General features: G+C 37.9%; 1 protein-coding gene and 1 long non-coding RNA gene across 2 annotated transcripts; one reads left to right on the top strand and one right to left on the bottom strand.

The window, feature by feature from the left end:
- Nucleotides 1–1,436: 1,436 nt before the first annotated feature.
- Nucleotides 1,437–18,665, top strand: LOC139823690 (putative nuclease HARBI1). The gene is made up of 7 exons (XM_071796203.1): nt 1,437–1,570; nt 1,852–1,945; nt 2,058–2,248; nt 2,730–2,869; nt 3,320–3,460; nt 17,677–17,871; nt 17,950–18,665. The coding sequence occupies exons 1-7, from the start codon at nt 1,437–1,439 to the stop codon at nt 18,132–18,134; spliced, it is 1,080 nt and encodes a 359-aa protein (XP_071652304.1). The 3' UTR covers nt 18,135–18,665.
- Nucleotides 4,265–15,953, bottom strand: LOC139823691 (uncharacterized). Its single transcript, XR_011734854.1, has 4 exons — nt 15,747–15,953; nt 5,469–5,624; nt 5,027–5,137; nt 4,265–4,913 (listed from the first exon to the last, which is right to left on the bottom strand). It is a non-coding gene; the product is annotated as an uncharacterized lncRNA (long non-coding RNA).
- Nucleotides 18,666–18,868: the final 203 nt, after the last annotated feature.

The following is an 18,868-nucleotide window of genomic DNA, read 5'->3' as shown; positions in this document are numbered from 1 at the left end:
AAACGTCATTGACGTCCAACATCGCCCAATTCATCAAGTTCTTCATAAAGTAGCAATGATTCAAATTCCAGTGAATCATTATCGGATAGTGATTAAGTTTAGTGTTACCATATTACCAATGTTAAAATGAGTTAACCTTGTTAACGTTACCATAACATATATCTAAGTTGTCTATGTTATATATGCTATTTATTTTATTATATTATTATATTTGATATACACACTTATATACTTATACTTATGCACTTTTACACTCACTTATATACTTAAAAAGTTGACTCATAAAAATAAAATTATAGACAATATAATTAATATACAGTATTGATTTTTTATTTAGAACCACTTATTTTGCTTAAATCATGTTTTACATGCATAAGTTACGACGAAGAAGCAATTAAACAAACTTTGTAGTTCCTATATAACTTTATCCAGATTTAAAAAAAAAATGTGTTTCCCAGCATTACGTAATTTTTTAAATTACGTAATTTTTAAAATCACGTACCGATTTGGAACAATCCGTTACGTGATTAATTATGTCATTAATTACGTAATTTCGTTACGTGATTTCGTGATGTAATTTCATGACGTGATTTCGTGACGTGATTTTTTTCAGTAGGGTAGACGAGAGTGCCGCCAACAGGTGGCAGACTTTCTCGCGTTTCATTTCCCGACAGGGAAGAATAAAAGGCCACACAGCGACGGCCTAGGCAGCTATCGACTGCTCGCAGGCTCACCGCCAAGACCAGGAGAAGTCTTTTGGATAAGAGATACTATATCTCGCCGCCACCTTGCCGCCGCCGAAGCTACGGCCACCACCGAGACGAGCTGCGCCACTCCGCCACTCCGCCTGCCGACACCGAGACGCCCTCAACGGCCCCTGGACTACCGTCCTGGCCACACGGGGAAACTCGTCCCGCTCCAGCTCTCGCCGGTACGACCGACTCGTCCTCCACGCACACTCAACGTGGGACGTAAGAGTCCGGCGCTACACTTCTCCTCAACTATCATGGACGGTGCCTCCACTCTTGTCGCCTCTGCCGCCATCACCTACCAAGCAGCTCACCACGGCAGACACGACGCCTCGAATATACGGCTCAGTTCACCACGGACATACGACATGTGTCAGGAAAAGACAATGTCGTAGCCGACGCCTTATCGAGGGCAGATGCTGTACACCAGGCCATCGACTACGAAGCACTGGCCAGACCACAGCACCTGAAGAGCCCAAACGGCCCTTTTCAGGGCCGCCTCAACGGCCCTTCTCAGGGTCTTCTTCCGCACACTGACACACCTACATCTGTATTATAGGACATAGAATAAACGACCTATTTATTACATACATTTGTCTCTCAGATCACTCGACGATTCCTCTCACGCTACGGCATATCCTCTGCGAAGGGCACGCGACGCCCCAGCGAAAGTGACCAGCGGCCACAATGGCACTTGCTGTTTGGCAGCTGCAACTTGCAGAAAAAGAAGAAAGAAATATTTTGAAAATACAAAGAAGACAACTGCGTGATGCTGTTAATCCTTTTGACATTTTGGAGTCGCAATTTATTCATTTATATAGGTAGGTAAAAGGACACTCAACAATATTTAATATATAAGTAGTAAACAAAGGTACTGGTTCTATGCATGTAATAGTTCCTAAATCAATGAGATGAGGATGGATTTATAAGATTTTTTATATAGATTTCTTAAAGATGTTAGTGGCCAAATATATATATTGAAAGTTAATAGTGTTTATCGAGTTTAGGCAATATGATTTGCCACATTCACGTTTATATCAGCAATTTTGTTCATGAAATATATCAAAAATTAAATTTTTAAGTAAGATATTTAATACACCAGACTTTCAAAAGATGCTACATTTGACTTATGCAATGCTATACGACCCTATGTGCATGAAGCTGTGAGAGCAACGGCAATTCCATTAGAACTAAAGGTAGAAGTAAAGCAATTATAAATAAATACTTAATATAAGTCCTTTTTAATTTTTTATATTATGAAAGTAATATTGTGATTAACATTTTATTTTTGTTGTTCCTATTTTGAAGCTTTTGGCAACCTTAACTTTTTTAAGTTCGGGATCTTATCAGAGAAGACTGGGACAAGATTTTTTGACTTGTATGTGGCAAGCATCAGTTAGTGGAGCATTACATGAAATTGTAAATGCAATAAATGCTATAATGCCACAATGGATAAAGTTCCCTACTCAGAACAACGAGATTCAAGTTATCCAGCAACAGTAAGTTGTAATTATCCACCTATTTTAGATATGTTGCTTCTAGGTCTTCTTGAAAAAAAAAAGCATAATTTTATAATTATTTTAAATTGTTCTCTAATTTGTGTGTGTGTGTGTGTGTGTGTGTGTGTGTGTGTGTGTGTGTGTGTGTGTGTGTGTGTGTGTGTGTGTGTGTGTGTGTGTGTGTGTGTGTGTGTGTGTGTGTGTGTGTGTGTGTGTGTGTGTGTGTGTGTGTGTGTGTGTGTGTGTGAACTGAGGTACAAAAATACTTAAACTTTGTAGAAAATTGTGGGTGGGACCTGATTGCCCACGTCGTTAATTGGCTAATTTAATATGAAATTTTCTGATTAGTTGGTCCAGTGGAAAAACTTTATGCACCGGTTGTTGTGAGTGACTGTGGTCAATCGCAACGTGGTCAAATGGGACCCTCCCAAAATTTTACATCATGATTTTTGTTTTGTGCAAAAGTAAATTATATGTTTAGGTATTTGATTCACACGAATTTCCCAGGTGTGATAGGAGCTATAGATGGGACGCATGTAGCGATTTGGCCACCTGGAAGAAATAGAGAACATTTATACATAAATAGAAAGTTATTTTATTCTTTAAATGTTATGATTGTAAGTACAAATTATATGTAATCCTTGCAATATACTAATGGTTTCAACAACCGCACAGACTATGGTGCTTGGATCTCTTGAGACCTAGGCATCATTCAGCTAGAGTTAATTGATATGTGTTGTAATAATTGGGTGTATTCAGTACTAAGCAACCCTTCATTGAGCGGTTGTAGTAATGAATGTACTCATTGTATTTTTTTTTAATTACAGAGAATTTATTACTTTCTTATGAAGTACAGTTGTGGACAATAACGTTGATGAATACTTTTTTAATGAAAGTTGGAACGCATCTGTCTTATCCAATGGGAGAATTAGTTTTCTAATAGAAGAATTCTCCCATTGAACAAGAAAGATGCATTTTAAAAATCCTGCAAAAATAATTGTCAACCTTATTGTTCACGACTGTACGTACATATTTTGAAAGTGTATCGCATTATTATTATACTTTACGTGTGTGATTATCATTGCAAAATATTAGCTGTTACTGCAAACCATGGTGGCCGTACACACGATGCTAGAGTATGGAGCTCATCCCGATTGTGGAGGCATATGTTAGATAAATACGAAAATGGAAGAAGAAATATCTGGTTATTAGGTAAGGAGAAGTATGGTTGTTATATATTAAGATGTATTAATAAAGAAAAATGCTACAAGAGATATTATAAGAGAGATTATCTTTATCATTCTTAGAAAAAATTGTATTAATAAAAAATTAAAGGTATTGCAATTTATATAAATAACAATACAAGAATATTTAATATAGTAATAAATTATGACAATCATATTAATTCTGCAATTCCTTTATCTACGTGAAAAATTTTTAAATCAATAAATATTTATTATTACAACCCAGTAAGCAAAAAATCATTATTACAATGTTATTGCAACGATATTCTATAACTTGTAATGTTGTTAAATATGTAGTTCTTAATGTTGTATAGAACATCATTATGAACATACTTTGACCACGATTCCGAAATTTCAGTAATGTTGAAATGGGAGTGCCATAACGTTGCAAATAACATTGCGCTAAGGTTTTTCTATCATTCCTGTAATGTTTTTGACATAAAAATTTAAACGTACTATCAACTTTATTACAATATTATATTAAGATTACTGTAATATTAATTCTAACATTTATTTAAAGTTCTTATTGATGTTTTATTTCTATTACAGGCAACATGTTTTCAATAAATATGCAATAGTAATAAAATATCTCAATATTTATTGTCTAATTAATATTTAGATTGCTTTTATAGACCAGGTTAGGACAACTTTGAGCTCCAGAACCACGACACTTCTTTTCTATCTACGGAAAATAGGGGAGTGTCGTGACTCCGGAGTTCGAAGTTGCCCAGGCCTGTTATATACTAATCTGTATTAGGGAATAATTCACTAATTATCATAAAAAAAGTTTTATTTATATAAAAATAATATATACCATATATTACAGTTTTCAGTTTATCACAATAATATCTTTGGTGAAGATCACTGATCCTAGCGGAAGGTTTTGGAATAAAACTCATCTTTCAAATAAAAAAATCAGATTTCTGTCTCAAATCCAGGAAAAAATGCATTTTAAGGCAAGATCAGATGTGGTTCCACATCTTCGTCGTTGATCCTTGAATACAAACTAAACGTAATATTGAGAAAAAATGTCAAACCAAATAATTTTATCAAAATCTTCCTTTTTTATTTGAAACGTGTCCCCTCGAATGAGGGTGTTAGTGCCTTCGACCTTATCCTTTTAGATCATATAGCACAAATCACTATTTCTAATGTATAAAAATTTTCTTTTTACTATTGCCTAGACCTATGTATTTTTTTTCATTCTACAAACTTTCTAAAACGGATTATTAAACCACATACAGGTCTTTCAATCCTTAAACCATTTACTTCCTCTAATCAACCCCTTACAGGGAAACAAGTTAAACGAGGACTGTATATGCGGGATGCAGACTGAGTCGAGATCAAACCTAAGACCCTTTTGTTACTATAATAATCACTCGCGCGGAGCCACGCAAGTAAGATAATATATTTATCACTTCCTGAAAAATAAAAGTAGAATTAAATTAGTGAAAAAGCTACTTATAAATTATAACGTGGCAAACTATAATAATTTTATTTTATAGAGAGTATATACCAAAATACATTACATTACCTTTTTAATGTTTTTTTCTTTTCTTACGGACGTTTGCGAATCTGAACCACTCCATTACAAAGTGTTCAAAATCTTTTTCTGTATTCCGAGGGAATATTGCTCTAAAAGCTTCTGGAATAAGAAAAATTCAATACAGTTTATTGTTAGATGAAAGAAATAAATAATGTTAATTTAACGGCAATTAAAACTTATGATAATTATTGAAATAACACAAAAGTTTCCGGAATAGTTTACATATATACTAAATCGATCAAAAGTATTAGTTTATGGATATATATATATTTTTCTTTTATTTTGTAAGAATTTTTAACGTGTATGTGTGTCCTGCTTTTTAACGATGATTGCCACAAAAAAATAGGAGACAATTTTAATAAATTCTGAGACATAAAACATAACATTTAATACTGCAAGTAATATATACATCTCTTAAAAAATTACTTACTTTTAATGCTCAGAATTGCGTATCTCCAATTTTATAATTATTTTTTTGGCCAGTCCATAAACACATGGAGGCTAAGTCATCAGAAAATGTAGCACTCAAACTTCTTCTAATAAAATCCTTTTCATGTTTCCCTCCAATTAACATAACCTTGTTCACCTGAAAAATTTATACTTGTAATTCTATATAATGCAGTTTATTATTATAAATTGCAAGGAAAATAATTCAGAAGACTTTTAAAATATAATAACACATATTATGGGATATTATAGAACACATTAAAGGACATATATTATAGATATAAGTTTGTAAAAAGAGTCAGAGTAACCATTTTTGGTTTTAGACCCATTGGGTGCTTCTCTTCAAGATTCTATTTGATCGTTTTATACATAAAACATACAGTTGAATACATTATAGAAATTAATACAAATACATTTTGATTTTTGAAGGACACCATATTTGAAAACTTTACCGACAAAATTCTACCTTCTTTTAGAAAATTTACATATATCGCATTGGTTGCATAGAATTACAAATGCTTTTACATAATAAAAATAGGTGTAAATCAATTAGAGCATTTGCTCAATATATCACAAAAATGATTAAAAAATTTCAAAGTAAAGATCTCGAGCTGTCAATGTAAATATTTATCTGTTACAAAAATTGTACAACTTTTATATATTATCAGTATGTTTGGTCCGTTAAAGAAAATTGTAAAAAAATATTACTGTACCATTTCCATTAAATTTAAAAGCTTAAAAATATACGAAAAGTTTGCAAGAAGATTTTTATATATAAATACTTAATCTTTCTGCTAAATATGGTAAAACAAAGCAACACACATTTATATATAGAATATCTATATGCATAAAAGACTTGAACAATGTAGTGTGAATGCGTTAGTACTTATTTGATATGACGTTTGGATGATTTTGTCTGTATGTTACTGACACTTTTAGAGTTTTCATCTATTTTTTCATCTAATAAATTGTGTCATAAACAAAAAATATATGCGTATGTTACGCCACAATCAAAATCACTATAAACATAGTAGTGTTATGCCGCGTCGCCGGTTGGTGACGGCTTACGGCAAAACGTTTATTATTTTCGGGATCTCTTGACTTTACGAGTTGGGACTCGGTAGGCACAGGCGGGCAGACTAGGAAGCGGTCGGGTTCGCAGGTGGAACAAGGTGTAGGCGTCGTTAAATGAACTTCACTTCGTTTACTTTATATTGGAGCTTTATTTCAGCGCTCCTGTTACACTCACTAACTTACACTTGTAGTTGCCTTTCACAATTATTATATCTCGCACGCGCTTTGTTATAATGTAGAACTTCGCGACACGACTTACGAGAACGGTCACGGGTAGAGTCTCCGGTGTATTACTCTCCGTCGCGGCTTCTTTGACGGTCCCTTATATTGCTTTGAGTTATGCCCTGTCGGCACTTTTCCGCCGGGTTCGACGGTCCCCCGAATGAGGTCGGTCAGTGACCGAGCGCATTCGCAATCTCGCTGTACTCCCGCGGTTCCGCGATTGTCGAAATGCGTTGTCGCACATTCCTATGCATATCGCAATAGTTCGATTGACGCGGAAGCTTGATGAACTTCCGCGTCCGCGTCAGCGTAAATTGAGAAGTCTTTCGAAAGACAATTTCCTCGAAGTCTTTCGAAAGGCTATTCTGTAATTTTATTATAAATAATTTAATAATTACTCGTTGTAATTTTAGATTACAACATCCCTCCCCCGTTAAAAAGAGAAAACGAGGTTCGCGAGTTTTCGCTATATTTTTTTAATTTATACTTTGTTGTATACCCATTTCTATATTTTTCCCTTATATATATTTTACATTTTATAATACCCGTGTACAATATTTTGGTATAATCGTTTACTATTCTATTAGAACCTAGTACTTACACTACGTTTTAAAATTGGTTTCGGAAATCCGTATGGTCGAAATGATCTTTCTTCGTCGTATAATGTAAGTGGTGATCGTGGGTTCTTTTTCTTTTTTATTAATACGTATATTACAGTGCTTACTATGGCTAATGTAATTATACCGCTCGCTGTCATTGGGTATATGAATTGTTTTCGGACGTAAAAATTTCGGTCGTCGTCCTCTAGGTCAGTATTCATTTTTTGTATTTGTGTTTTTAATTCTGTCAGTTCAGCTCGATGCTGAGTTAAATCGTCCGTTGTCTCGTTCTGTAATGTGATCGTTTCATGGTCATATGTAAGCGAAATATTTACTTCGGGTAAATATGTCTCTATATCTGTCTCGTATATTGTTTCTTCAGCTTGTACTGTCATATCGGTTGTCATTAGCTTACACTCCTTTTCCAGCGTAATTTTGCCAGTGTTGTTGATTATCTGCTTCTCCTCGTGTTCATTACATTGTATAAGTATTGGCTGTTCAGTTACTGTTGAATACAGCCAATCGTGTGGTCGTCGTAATGAAATCCACTTTGTTTGTGTTGTAACAGTGTGTCTGAATTTGCACATTTTGTAGTAATGTTGCTGTTGAACATACATTTGTATCTCGCACGGTGCGTTTCCATCTATACGATATACCGGTGTATTTTGTGTGCATACGTACTGTAGATTGGTAGAAGTACACTTTGCTAGATAATCTTCATCTAAAAGCATGTAGTTCACTCTTTCTTTGTCTACTGCTATTATTTTATTGTCGACTCTTACTGATGTAAGTATATTCTTGCGCGTGAGCACAGGAAATTCAATAACGCTCATTATATCGTAGAGCGGTGGTGTGATTAGGGGAAAAAGTAAGACGGTATATATTTGATTATTCTTGTAGAATGCCTTTATTGTCGTGTGTTTTTCAATCGTAAACCAGTCTTCGAGGTGGACTCTAAACGGGAAATATGATCCCGGTGGCAATTGCTGACTTGCTTCTTTCAATTGCCAGGTGATATCCTCTACTGGCATTAATTTCGGATGCATTGTTCCCTTTCTTATGCATGCCAAATATTCAAGTATGTTCTCGACGTCGCGGATTAGATCTGTGATTACCGCTATACCAATTTCAAAATGTTCTTTTATTTCGTCCTTATTAAGGTAATCTGTAAATCGTTTTTCTAATAGATTACGATTTCGTTCCATTATGCCTTCTAATTTCTCTATATGCCCTATGGTGGCATTCATCACCTTGATCTGATTCTGCATTACGTGGTGTAACGTCTGTTGATTGTTTCCCAACAGTTGCAATTGCTCGTTGATGCGCTTTTCATCGTTTGCATCCATCGTTCCGAACAGTGATTTTGCTATTGAACCTATTCCGTCCACTAATCCCCTCCTTGAGTCTGTCGACGTTTTGTATATTGTGTTGATCTGCGTGAGGATTTTTGTCAAATATTCTAATTTTCTTTCTTGCGATATTTTCAAAGGTGAGGCACGTTTCCTTATGCAGTAATTGTAAAATCTTATTGTCGCATGTAATTCTTGCTTCCTGTATATATTTTTCAATTTGCTCGTGTCTTCGATTTAGCGTTGTTAAATCAAATTTAATGACTAACTTCCATGTCTTCCGGGAATAGTGCATTCTTCCAAGCTTCTCGTAATACATCCCTGGGTGATTTTGGAATTGTTGGATTTTATAATGTGGTTCCGTTTTTTCTGCTTGGGCTAATGCTTGCCCTCTCCAGCACGCGAGTATTCTGTAACAGAGACATTCTGTTTCAGGGTGTATTTCTTTCTCTTTTTCTCTCTTTTTTTTTGTTATTCTTCTATAAAAAGTTTTAATTTGTTTACATGTAAACGCATTATTTTTCTTCCTTTCTTTATAGTATAATTAACATCTGAATTCTTTTCGATAATTGTGTACGGTCCTGTCCATAGGGATTCAAGTTTCTTTGAACGTCCTCGTCGTAACGTTTCATCGTGCATAAGTACTCTGTCACCTACACGAAAACTGGTTTCTTTAGTCTTTGTATCATACTGTTTTTTCGCTTTAATCTTTTCCTCTTGTACGTGTTCCCTGGCAACTTTGTTGGTTGCTCTTAATCTTTCCCGTAACTCTTGTGCGTAATCATCATAGTTATACGTGAGTTTAGGTGGTTTTGTCAGTGCTGTCGGTAATTCCGCTTGGTGACCGTATACTAGCTCAAACGGTGTATACCCCGTCGCTGTGTGCGGCGTTGTATTATATGCGAATATCGCAAACGGTATCCACTCATCCCAATCCGTTTGGTCCTCGTTTATGTAGTGTCGCAGGTATTCTGCTAATGTTCGGTGGGATCTTTCGAGTGCTCCGTTGCTTTCGGGATGATACGCGGTAGTTTGAATTTTGTTTATCTTCAAAAGTTTACAGGTGTTTTTGAATACCTCGCTCAAAAAATTCGTGCCTTGATCGGTCAGAATTTTTTCTGGAATTCCATGCTCTAAGACAATTTTTGTCACAAATTGCTTACTTACTGTACTTGCTTCTTGGTTTGGAATTGGTATCGCTTTACTATATTTCGTTAAATTATCTTGAAATGTTAATAAATATTTATTTCCATTCGTTGTAATCGTAAGTGGCCCTACAATATCCAAAGCACATTTCTCGAACGGCTTGGTAGGTGTGTCCGTAATTACCAACGGTACTTTATTTTTCCGCGATAACTTATTTCTTTGACATAGCTCGCATTTAGCTATATATTTTTCGACGTCTTTCGTCAATCCGCGCCAGTTATGATTTAACCGGATTCTATTTATTGTTCGTTCGACGCCTTGGTGCCCTCCTATAGGTGCATCATGGTACTCATGTAATATCTGCTTCTTTTCTTCTTCTGTATATATTTTTGCTTCCTCTTCGTTGGAATTATCCTCGTTTATCGTGTGGATTTTCGGTTCTTCTTCTGCGGCAATTTCGTCTCGTTTTACATTGCGGCTCAGTGCGTCGGCGTTTACATTCGCCTTTCCGGCTTTGTGTATAATTTCGTAATTGTGTTCTTCCAGCTGTAATCTCCATCGAATCAATCTTGAGCCTGGATCGTTAACGTTAAATAACCATGTTAACGGCTTGTGGTCGGTCACAATTTTAAATTTGGTGCCGTACACGTAAGGTCGGAAGTGTTTGACCGCCCATACAATGGCTAACAACTCTTTCTCCGTGGTGTTATAATTTTGTTCTGCTCGTGATAGAATTCGACTGGCATAAGCTATTGGCTGGTCTTCACCTATCTTTCCTTGAGATAGTATTGCTCCGATGGCATGGTCGGATGCGTCAGTAGTTATAATAAACTCTTGCGTAAAATCCGGATACTTAAGCACAGGTGCCGTTGTTAGTTTTTCTTTTAAATTATTGAAAGCATTTTCTTGCTCTGCAGTCCATTCAAATTTTTCCGTTTTCTTTGTTAACTTTGTTAACGGTTTGGCTGTCTTCGAGAAATCTTTTATGAATTTTCTATAGTAACCGGCTAAGCCGATAAATGATTGCACGTCCTTAACTCTTTTTGGCGTAGGAAATTCTTTTATCGCTACTAGTTTTGACGGGTCTGGAGAAATTCCATTCTCCGATATAATGTGGCCTAGGTAGATCACTTCCTTGCGCAAGAATTCACACTTCTCCGGTTGTAATTTTAAACAGTTTTTTCGGAGTCTTTGTAGCACCTCTCTTAATCGTTTGTTGTGGTCCTCCAGGCTAGGTCCATACACTACTATGTCATCTAGGTACACAAGACATTTAATTCCCTGTAGGCCAGTTAGTACAGAAGTCATTAACCGCTGAAACGTTGCGGGCGCGCTCTTTAGCCCGAACGGCATGCGATTAAATTCGTAGTGGCCGTAAGGTGTCGAAAATGCCGTCTTGTGTTTATCTCGTTCGGCCATCGGTATCTGGTGATACCCAGATGCCAGATCTAGCGTAGTAAAATACTTGGCGTTCCCCAACTGATCAAGTATATCAGTGATATTCGGCAGTGGGAATGAGTCGCCTATCGTTAGATCGTTTAGCTTCCGAAAGTCTACAACTACTCGGAGCCTTGGATTTCCGGCTGCGTCAGCTTTTTTAGGTACCACTAACAACGGTGCATTCCATTGGCTAGTACTGCCTTGAATTATTTTGTTTTCTAACATTTCTTGTACTTGCCGATTTACTTCCGCTTTATGCTTGTTTGGAAGTCGGTATGGTCTTACATTCACAGGCGCAGCGTCAGCGCGTGTGTTTATTTCGTGTTTTACTGCTTCAGTACACGATAATGGCTCTCCTTCTAAATGAAATAAATCGCCGTATTCTTCGCATATGTGTTGGAGTGATCGTTTTTCCTCGGCGTTTAAGTGCTGCGTACGTAATGCTAGTCAGATGCGTTCGTTTCGAGATACAGCAGGTTTAGTTTCCTTTCCCGTCAATGTTGCATGTATTTTTGTATGAGTATCTGTTTCTAGTTCTTCCAGCGTAACTTGTGGAATCGGTATTTCAATTTCCTTGTCTGTAGTATTTATTACGCTTACAATGCAAATATGATTCTCCGGTTTCACTAGGCAGTTTCCAATATAAACTCCTGGTTTCATCTCTCTTGCTTGTACGATACCTTCTTCATTTTTATCCGTAATTGCCTCTATTATAGTCTCGCTGCGAGGCTTTAGTGTGACCTTTCCATACGGGTGCAATTTGAAAGTTTCTTCCTTTATTTTTAATTGCATTTGCTCGTAATCGCAAGATGCGGCGTGTGTCCGTAGGAAATCTATTCCTAGGATTCCATCGTACTCTATGGCCATGTCTTCTCCTACCACATAAAATGCGTGTTTAATTTTTAATTTATTTGTTTCAATGGTCGCATACACCTTTCCGAGTGTGTGTATTTTGTGTCCCGTGATTCCGGTGAGAGCTATGCGATCTTCATAGACTGGGGCGTCATCTTTTAACGCGTTTAGCTTTATTAATGAAATTGTTGAACCAGAGTCATATAGCATATTCGATGCTCCGGGTTTTACCTCTCGTATGGGTAATCTTGTTAATAACAGTTCTGGCTTCGTACGGCCGTATGGCACACTTTTGATATGTGTAACCCGATATTCTGAGGCAGGTCGTGGTTGTTTTCCTCTCGCCTCCTCTTGCTCGTCTTCGCTGCTTGCAGAGTCAGCGTTCTTCCTTCGGTTCGGCACTTTCAATTGTTGTCTTTTTTCTCTAAATTTATTGGTGTTGGGGGTGTAGCTTCGCCCTTTTAATGTCCAACACTCATCTCGGTTGTGCCCCGATTTTTTGCAGTAATTGCAATATTTCTGCAGTGCATTTACTTGTGCAGGTTTGCTAGGTTTAGGTAATGCGTTTCCTTGGCTTCGGCATTCCCGTCCATAATGACCAGTTTTTCCGCATTTAAAACATTGTACGCTCTGATTTTGGGGCTGTCTCGTATATCCTGGCTTATTTTTGTATAGCGAGGCGCCCGTTTTTGTCGCGGTCGGCCCTATGAGCTTTTCTTCCGCGCTTGCTCCCGTTATGGCTTCTTGTAGCGTCGCATATCGCTGCGAACGTACAAGTATTTTTAATTCGTCGCGCAATCCTATTTGAAAATTAATTAAAGCTTGTTTTTGTATCGTTTGCTGGATCGCGCGTTTAAACATACTGGAGTGATCTTCCCCTTCTATCATGGCGTCATATAGCTTCATGGCTAGTAGATCAACTCGTTGCCCAAAAGCATGTGCGCTTTCGTTTGGCTTTTGCTTGAGCGTATTAAACTCAATCTGCAAATGGGTAGTGCTCTGCTTGGCTTGATAGCAATCTTCTAATTGTTGCTTTAATTGAGCGAATGTTTGTATATCTCGCGTTTCAAAATCTTGCATTGCCTTTCCTTTTAATTTTGTGTACAAAATCGCCTGTACTAATGATTCTTCGTCTGTAGGCTGTATATTATGTACCGCATATGTGCACGCGTTTATAAATTCTTGTAATTTCTGTCGCGACGTCCCATCGAACTCAGGGATCATGCTTCGTGCTTCTTTTAACGTTATAGCATTCGGTATGGAACTACGCCGATTTCTTATATCGTGTTCCGTCCGTCCGTAATTTTCGCTCGAATATCTTTCATTTCCGGCTCCTACTTGGTCGCCGTTTCGTGCACTATTTTCTAGTGTTATTAACCGTTCTCGTAATTCGCGCGTTTCGTCACGCATTTCTATACGCGATTCCTCTTGCATTTTCTGCATTTCCCGTAATAAATTGTATATTTCTCTTACGTCGTGCGTTTCCGTAGATAGCGGTGCGTACTGTGCGTCAGATTGTGACTGTGCCATTTCGATTTCCTTAACTTGCGCTTGTGGCTGGTTTGTGTGAGTGCGTTCTTCTACTAGGGGTTTTTCCGTTCGCGTCTCTTCCCGTTGTTTTCCCGATAGTATTCGCTAGGGTCGAATATATCGCTCTCGTAAGAGGTCAATGAAAATTCTCGTCGCAAGGATACTCTGCTAGGGGTTCGGCTGACGTATGGTCTGCTTCTACGCGGTTTTTCGTCCGTCCGGTCAATGGGGTCGTTTGAGAATAGACTCTCGTCAATCTCACCAAACGGAAACTCGCGCTCAGTAACAACGTTTTCCGGTAACTCGGTTTCGCTGTCCGAGTGTCGCGTTTCTAATGCTACACGAACGTTATCTAAAGTCGCTTGTGTTGTCGCGCGCGGACTATTTCCCCGTGGTGAAAATTCGTTGATTAACCACGACGCATTGGCTATTGGCGTTCGGGGAGGACTATTTTCTCCCGACATTCACGCGTAGTACAATTTTAAATTTTCTCGACTTACATTAGAAGTACGGCTCGCATGGTCGCTCGCAGGCTCCGTTGTTTGCGGCTGGCCCTGGCGTGAAGTAAGATGTTGGTTGTCGAACGCGGTTGCTGCTTTTCGTTGTTCGCTGCTTCTGCGTTGTCCGCTGCTTGGCGTCGTCCGCTGCTTTGGCGTTGTCCGCTGCTTGGCGTCGTCCGCTGCTTTGGCGTTGTCCGCTTCTTGGCGTCGTCCGCTGCTTTGCACTTGGCCTTGGGTGTTGGCCTTTTATTTTCTTTTCGCCCTTTGGTGTCCTTGAGGATGCCTTGATCGATCCCTTTTGGCTCAGTACCGTTATGGATACCTTGGTCGCTCAGTACCTTGGTTATTTCCGCCGGTCGATCTGATTCTTGGTCAATCCACAGATGTTCCACCGTACTTATTTCCTTCCTTGTTAGTCGTACTCAGCGCTAACTGCTAGACATTATTTGCGTACCTTAGGCAGGCTTGCTGTTGTCTTTCCTAGTTGTCCTGGTGCTTTGGTCAATCCCACCGCTGCCACCAAATTATGTTATGCCGCGTCGCCGGTTGGTGACGGCTTACGGCAAAACGTTTATTATTTTCGGGATCTCTTGACCTTACGAGTTGGGACTCGGTAGGCACAGGCGGGCAGACTAGGAAGCGGTCGGGTTCGCAGGTGGAACAAGGTGTAGGCGTCGTTAAATGAACTTCACTTCGTTTACTTTATATTGGAGCTTTATTTCAGCGCTCCTGTTACACTCACTAACTTACACTTGTAGTTGCCTTTCACAATTATTATATCTCGCACGCGCTTTGTTATAATGTAGAACTTCGCGACACGACTTACGAGAACGGTCACGGGTAGAGTCTCCGGTGTATTACTCTCCGTCGCGGCTTCTTTGACGGTCCCTTATATTGCTTTGAGTTATGCCCTGTCGGCACTTTTCCGCCGGGTTCGACGGTCCCCCGAATGAGGTCGGTCAGTGACCGAGCGCATTCGCAATCTCGCTGTACTCCCGCGGTTCCGCGATTGTCGAAATGCGTTGTCGCACATTCCTATGCATATCGCAATAGTTCGATTGACGCGGAAGCTTGATGAACTTCCGCGTCCGCGTCAGCGTAAATTGAGAAGTCTTTCGAAAGACAATTTCCTCGAAGTCTTTCGAAAGGCTATTCTGTAATTTTATTATAAATAATTTAATAATTACTCGTTGTAATTTTAGATTACAACAGTAGATACAGATAATGCGCAATTACAATCTTTGCTATAGGCACTACATTGAAAATAATACCAAAAAATCGGTAAAAATTACAAGTCCTGGTGATCTCTTTGTCGACTCTAAATTACAAATATTATATTTACTACTCTTGGAGAGAAAGGGAGAAAGAGGGAGAGAGAGGGAGAGGGAGAGGAGATATCTCTTACAGTCTTTTCTTAATTCTTAAATTTTTAAAGTCTGATTTTATTGTGTAAATTTATATCTACTACGATTATGTAACTACTAACCCGAAATGTTATTTGTAAATGTTTATAGAATTAATTATAATTGTGATAAGCAGCTTTACTTACAACTTGCATGAAAGCTTCTGGATCAGTTTTTAGCATATCTTCAAATTGTCAATGGAAGATAAGGGGAGATATTGTCCAATCTTTGTATCTTGTATAATACTTTCCTCAGAATATTGTTCAGCCTCGCGGTCCGAGTACATCAAAAATATGTTCGATCCTTAATACTTTGGTATATTTCTTTTCTTCTGCAAATCTCTCTTATATAGGTCGAAAAATAGATCTTGAATCACCAGCTATCTATTTACAGCACATATAGATAATTGAGTTCTTATCAGTAATATGCAAGTTTTAGAATATAATAATTACTTATATAAAAATGTTGTATACAATTAAAAGTGCTCGACAGCACAAGCACAAACGTATACGTATATATGACACACTCACGCATCATACGTATATGTAAGATAATGCGACTACAGTCTCCAGAACTATTACTGCTTCCGATTGGCTGTTGCGACAAGCGTGCGTCTGCTCATGATCTCGACGCGCTCAAACAGCTGAAAATAATCGGCAGTAAATTGCAAGAAAATAGCAAATAATTCCACTATATAGCTTCTACCGATACCCAAAGAACGTTATTTGTAGTTAACCTAAATTATAGGTTATAGATCATCATATCAGCTACTATTCATAGCACGTATGGTTAATTGAGTTCTTATTATTAATATACAACTTTTAGAATATAATAGTTACTTACTTATATATAAATATACTGTAAATAAAGAGCACTCCGCACTGCTCGATCCACACGCGTGTATACGCACTCACGCATCGTACGTAGGATAATGTACGCATCATGGCTGTTGTCTGTCGCGATGAGCGTTGCGCACAATATGAAACAATAACATTCTAACAACAGAAAATTAATATACTACCAACGTTATTTCCAAGTCCAAATTACAAGGAATTTTTCTTCATACCTCGGTCGAAAGTACGTACTTTCGTCCCTAATAGCAGGGACGAAAGTTTAACATTTACTCCCTGTGAGAAGTACACGCGCGCTCTCTATACGGCGGTAACACGAACCGGATAGGAACTTCGAGATTACGTTTCAGTACCTCTCGAAGCGTAGGATCGAGGCGTCAGTTGCCTTTGCAGGTTAGGTTTTCGCCGGCTTGTAGGCTCGAGGGAACGGTGCCGGCACGTGCCGGGCTTCCCGACGATCCGCGTCTCGTTCCCCGGCCGGAAGACGCGATCCCGACGACGGACGGCTTATCGATCGTCTTGGCGTGCGAATCCGTGCGACACACGTGCACACACATACCAACGGTCATCCCGTTGGCACGCACGTGAATTTATTTTTACAAAATATGACAAGACTTGACTCTTCGAATGTATTTGATGCCTGCCCCCCCGACCAGCAGCACTCGCTTCGCTCGTGCCACAAATGTCGGGGGCAGGCATCAAAAACATGCTTATTAACATTTAAAGTTAAAAAAAGTAAAATTAATAACGTACTTTCGACCGGCTATGAAGAAAAATCGTATACACTACGCGGGCCAAAAGTTGAAATCTCGGTCCTGCTCGTCATGATGCCCCGAGGCGAAGCCGAGGCGCAGGGCCGAAAATTCAACTTTCGGCCCTTGTAGTGTAATATACTATTGAACTGTTGCATTGATCTCAAATAAATGTCAGAGTAACATTTGAAAAATATTTTCTGTAACGTTTTTAAAATATTTTAACAACATTCAGAAAAATCATATTACGAAATAATATTTTTCAAATATGTGTATAATATTATTAAAAAACGTTTAAAAAATACACATAAAGTCAATATTTCTAAACGTAAATTTAATGTTCCTTGCTTACTGGGAAGTAGATTTGACATATGAATTATAATAGTTGCGTGCTAACATAAACTTATTTATTTATTTACTGTGTGTCTGTGGAGTGTCTGTGGAGTGTTTAGTTTTTTAACTTACGATTTTAGGAGATTTTGGATACCCATTGTTGCCATACCTCATGACACCAAAATTAAATCAGCCACCAGGGTCTCCAAGTGCTGTGTATACAGACAGTCATGTAAGAGCACGATGCTCCGTGGAAAGAACCATAGGAATATTAAAAGGCAGATGGAGATGTTTGCGCAAAGAAAGGGCATTACATTATTTACCAGAATTTGCTGGTAAGAAAAATATATATATATTTTGGTATTTTCTAAAAATTATACTTAAAATTACTATAAAACTTTGTTATATTTCAGCACTTATAGTAAATGCAACATGTGTGTTGCATAACATTGCTAAACAATACAATATTGCGGATGATGAAATATATAGAGAAGAGGATATTAATGAAGATATTGGGGCAGAAGATAATGCACTTGCAAATATGCGCGCAAGAGGACATGCGACACGCGAAGCAATTATTGAAAGATATTTTACATAAAGATATGAAATAATTCTTTTTGAAAAAAGAAGCCAAACGAAAAAATTGTATATACGCACGTATTGTACGCACCTATATTTAAGTGTTGAATAAGAAATTTTGCAATTTTTAACATCAAAAGCAATAATTATCTAAATAGACGCATAACCGTTGTACAGTTTTTGGGAATTATTTTTTGTAGTACAAAACAAAGAATATATACACTTTTTCAAAATGCTGTATGAATGAATATATATTTTATTAACAACACAAATAAACTTTTCACGAATATTTATATTGCACAGAACACTAAACTCTATATACACGAATGAGTGATCTATATTGTTCTGGCTGTCGCTGAGAGAGAGGTGCGTTTGGGTGTACTTTTCTCCCTTTCTAGTACTACCTGATTGATCAATCGCAGAAATATGACGCAGTAAGTTATGGCTGCGTTCCGATATTCACTGCAAGTACTGTAAGCATCGCTCTATCTTGGTTTGATATACGATGTGCAACGAAGACCAGAATGATGCTTATAGTACTTGCAGTGAATATCGGAACGCAGCCTATGTCATGCGTCTCTACCTATTTATGCAATTGATCAATCAGGTAGTACTACAGAGGAAGAGGTACATACACCCAAACGCACCTTTCTCTCGGCGACAGCTAGAACAATAGATCTTTCCAGCATGTATAGAGTTCAGTGCCACAGAATATCACGTTTAAAATATATCTTAATTAAAATATGTTAATGA

The sequence above is a fragment of the Temnothorax longispinosus genome, unplaced genomic scaffold (assembly GCF_030848805.1).
Source record: "Temnothorax longispinosus isolate EJ_2023e unplaced genomic scaffold, Tlon_JGU_v1 HiC_scaffold_16, whole genome shotgun sequence".
Classification (NCBI taxonomy): domain Eukaryota; kingdom Metazoa; phylum Arthropoda; class Insecta; order Hymenoptera; family Formicidae; genus Temnothorax; species Temnothorax longispinosus.
Note: the sequence above shows the minus strand (reverse complement) of the source record. Positions and strands in the feature narration are given on the sequence as shown.

Excerpts from the sequence above, each read along its gene's own strand:
- LOC139823690 (XM_071796203.1), top strand. The coding sequence starts at position 1,437 with ATGGCACTTGCTGTTTGGCAGCTGCAACTTGCAGAAAAAGAAGAAAGA. Across the intron at positions 2,870-3,319 it reads TTTAAATGTTATGATTGTAA|GTGATTATCATTGCAAAATA; the intron begins GTACAAATTATA and ends TACTTTACGTGT. Across the intron at positions 3,461-17,676 it reads AAGAAATATCTGGTTATTAG|GAGATTTTGGATACCCATTG; the intron begins GTAAGGAGAAGT and ends TTACGATTTTAG.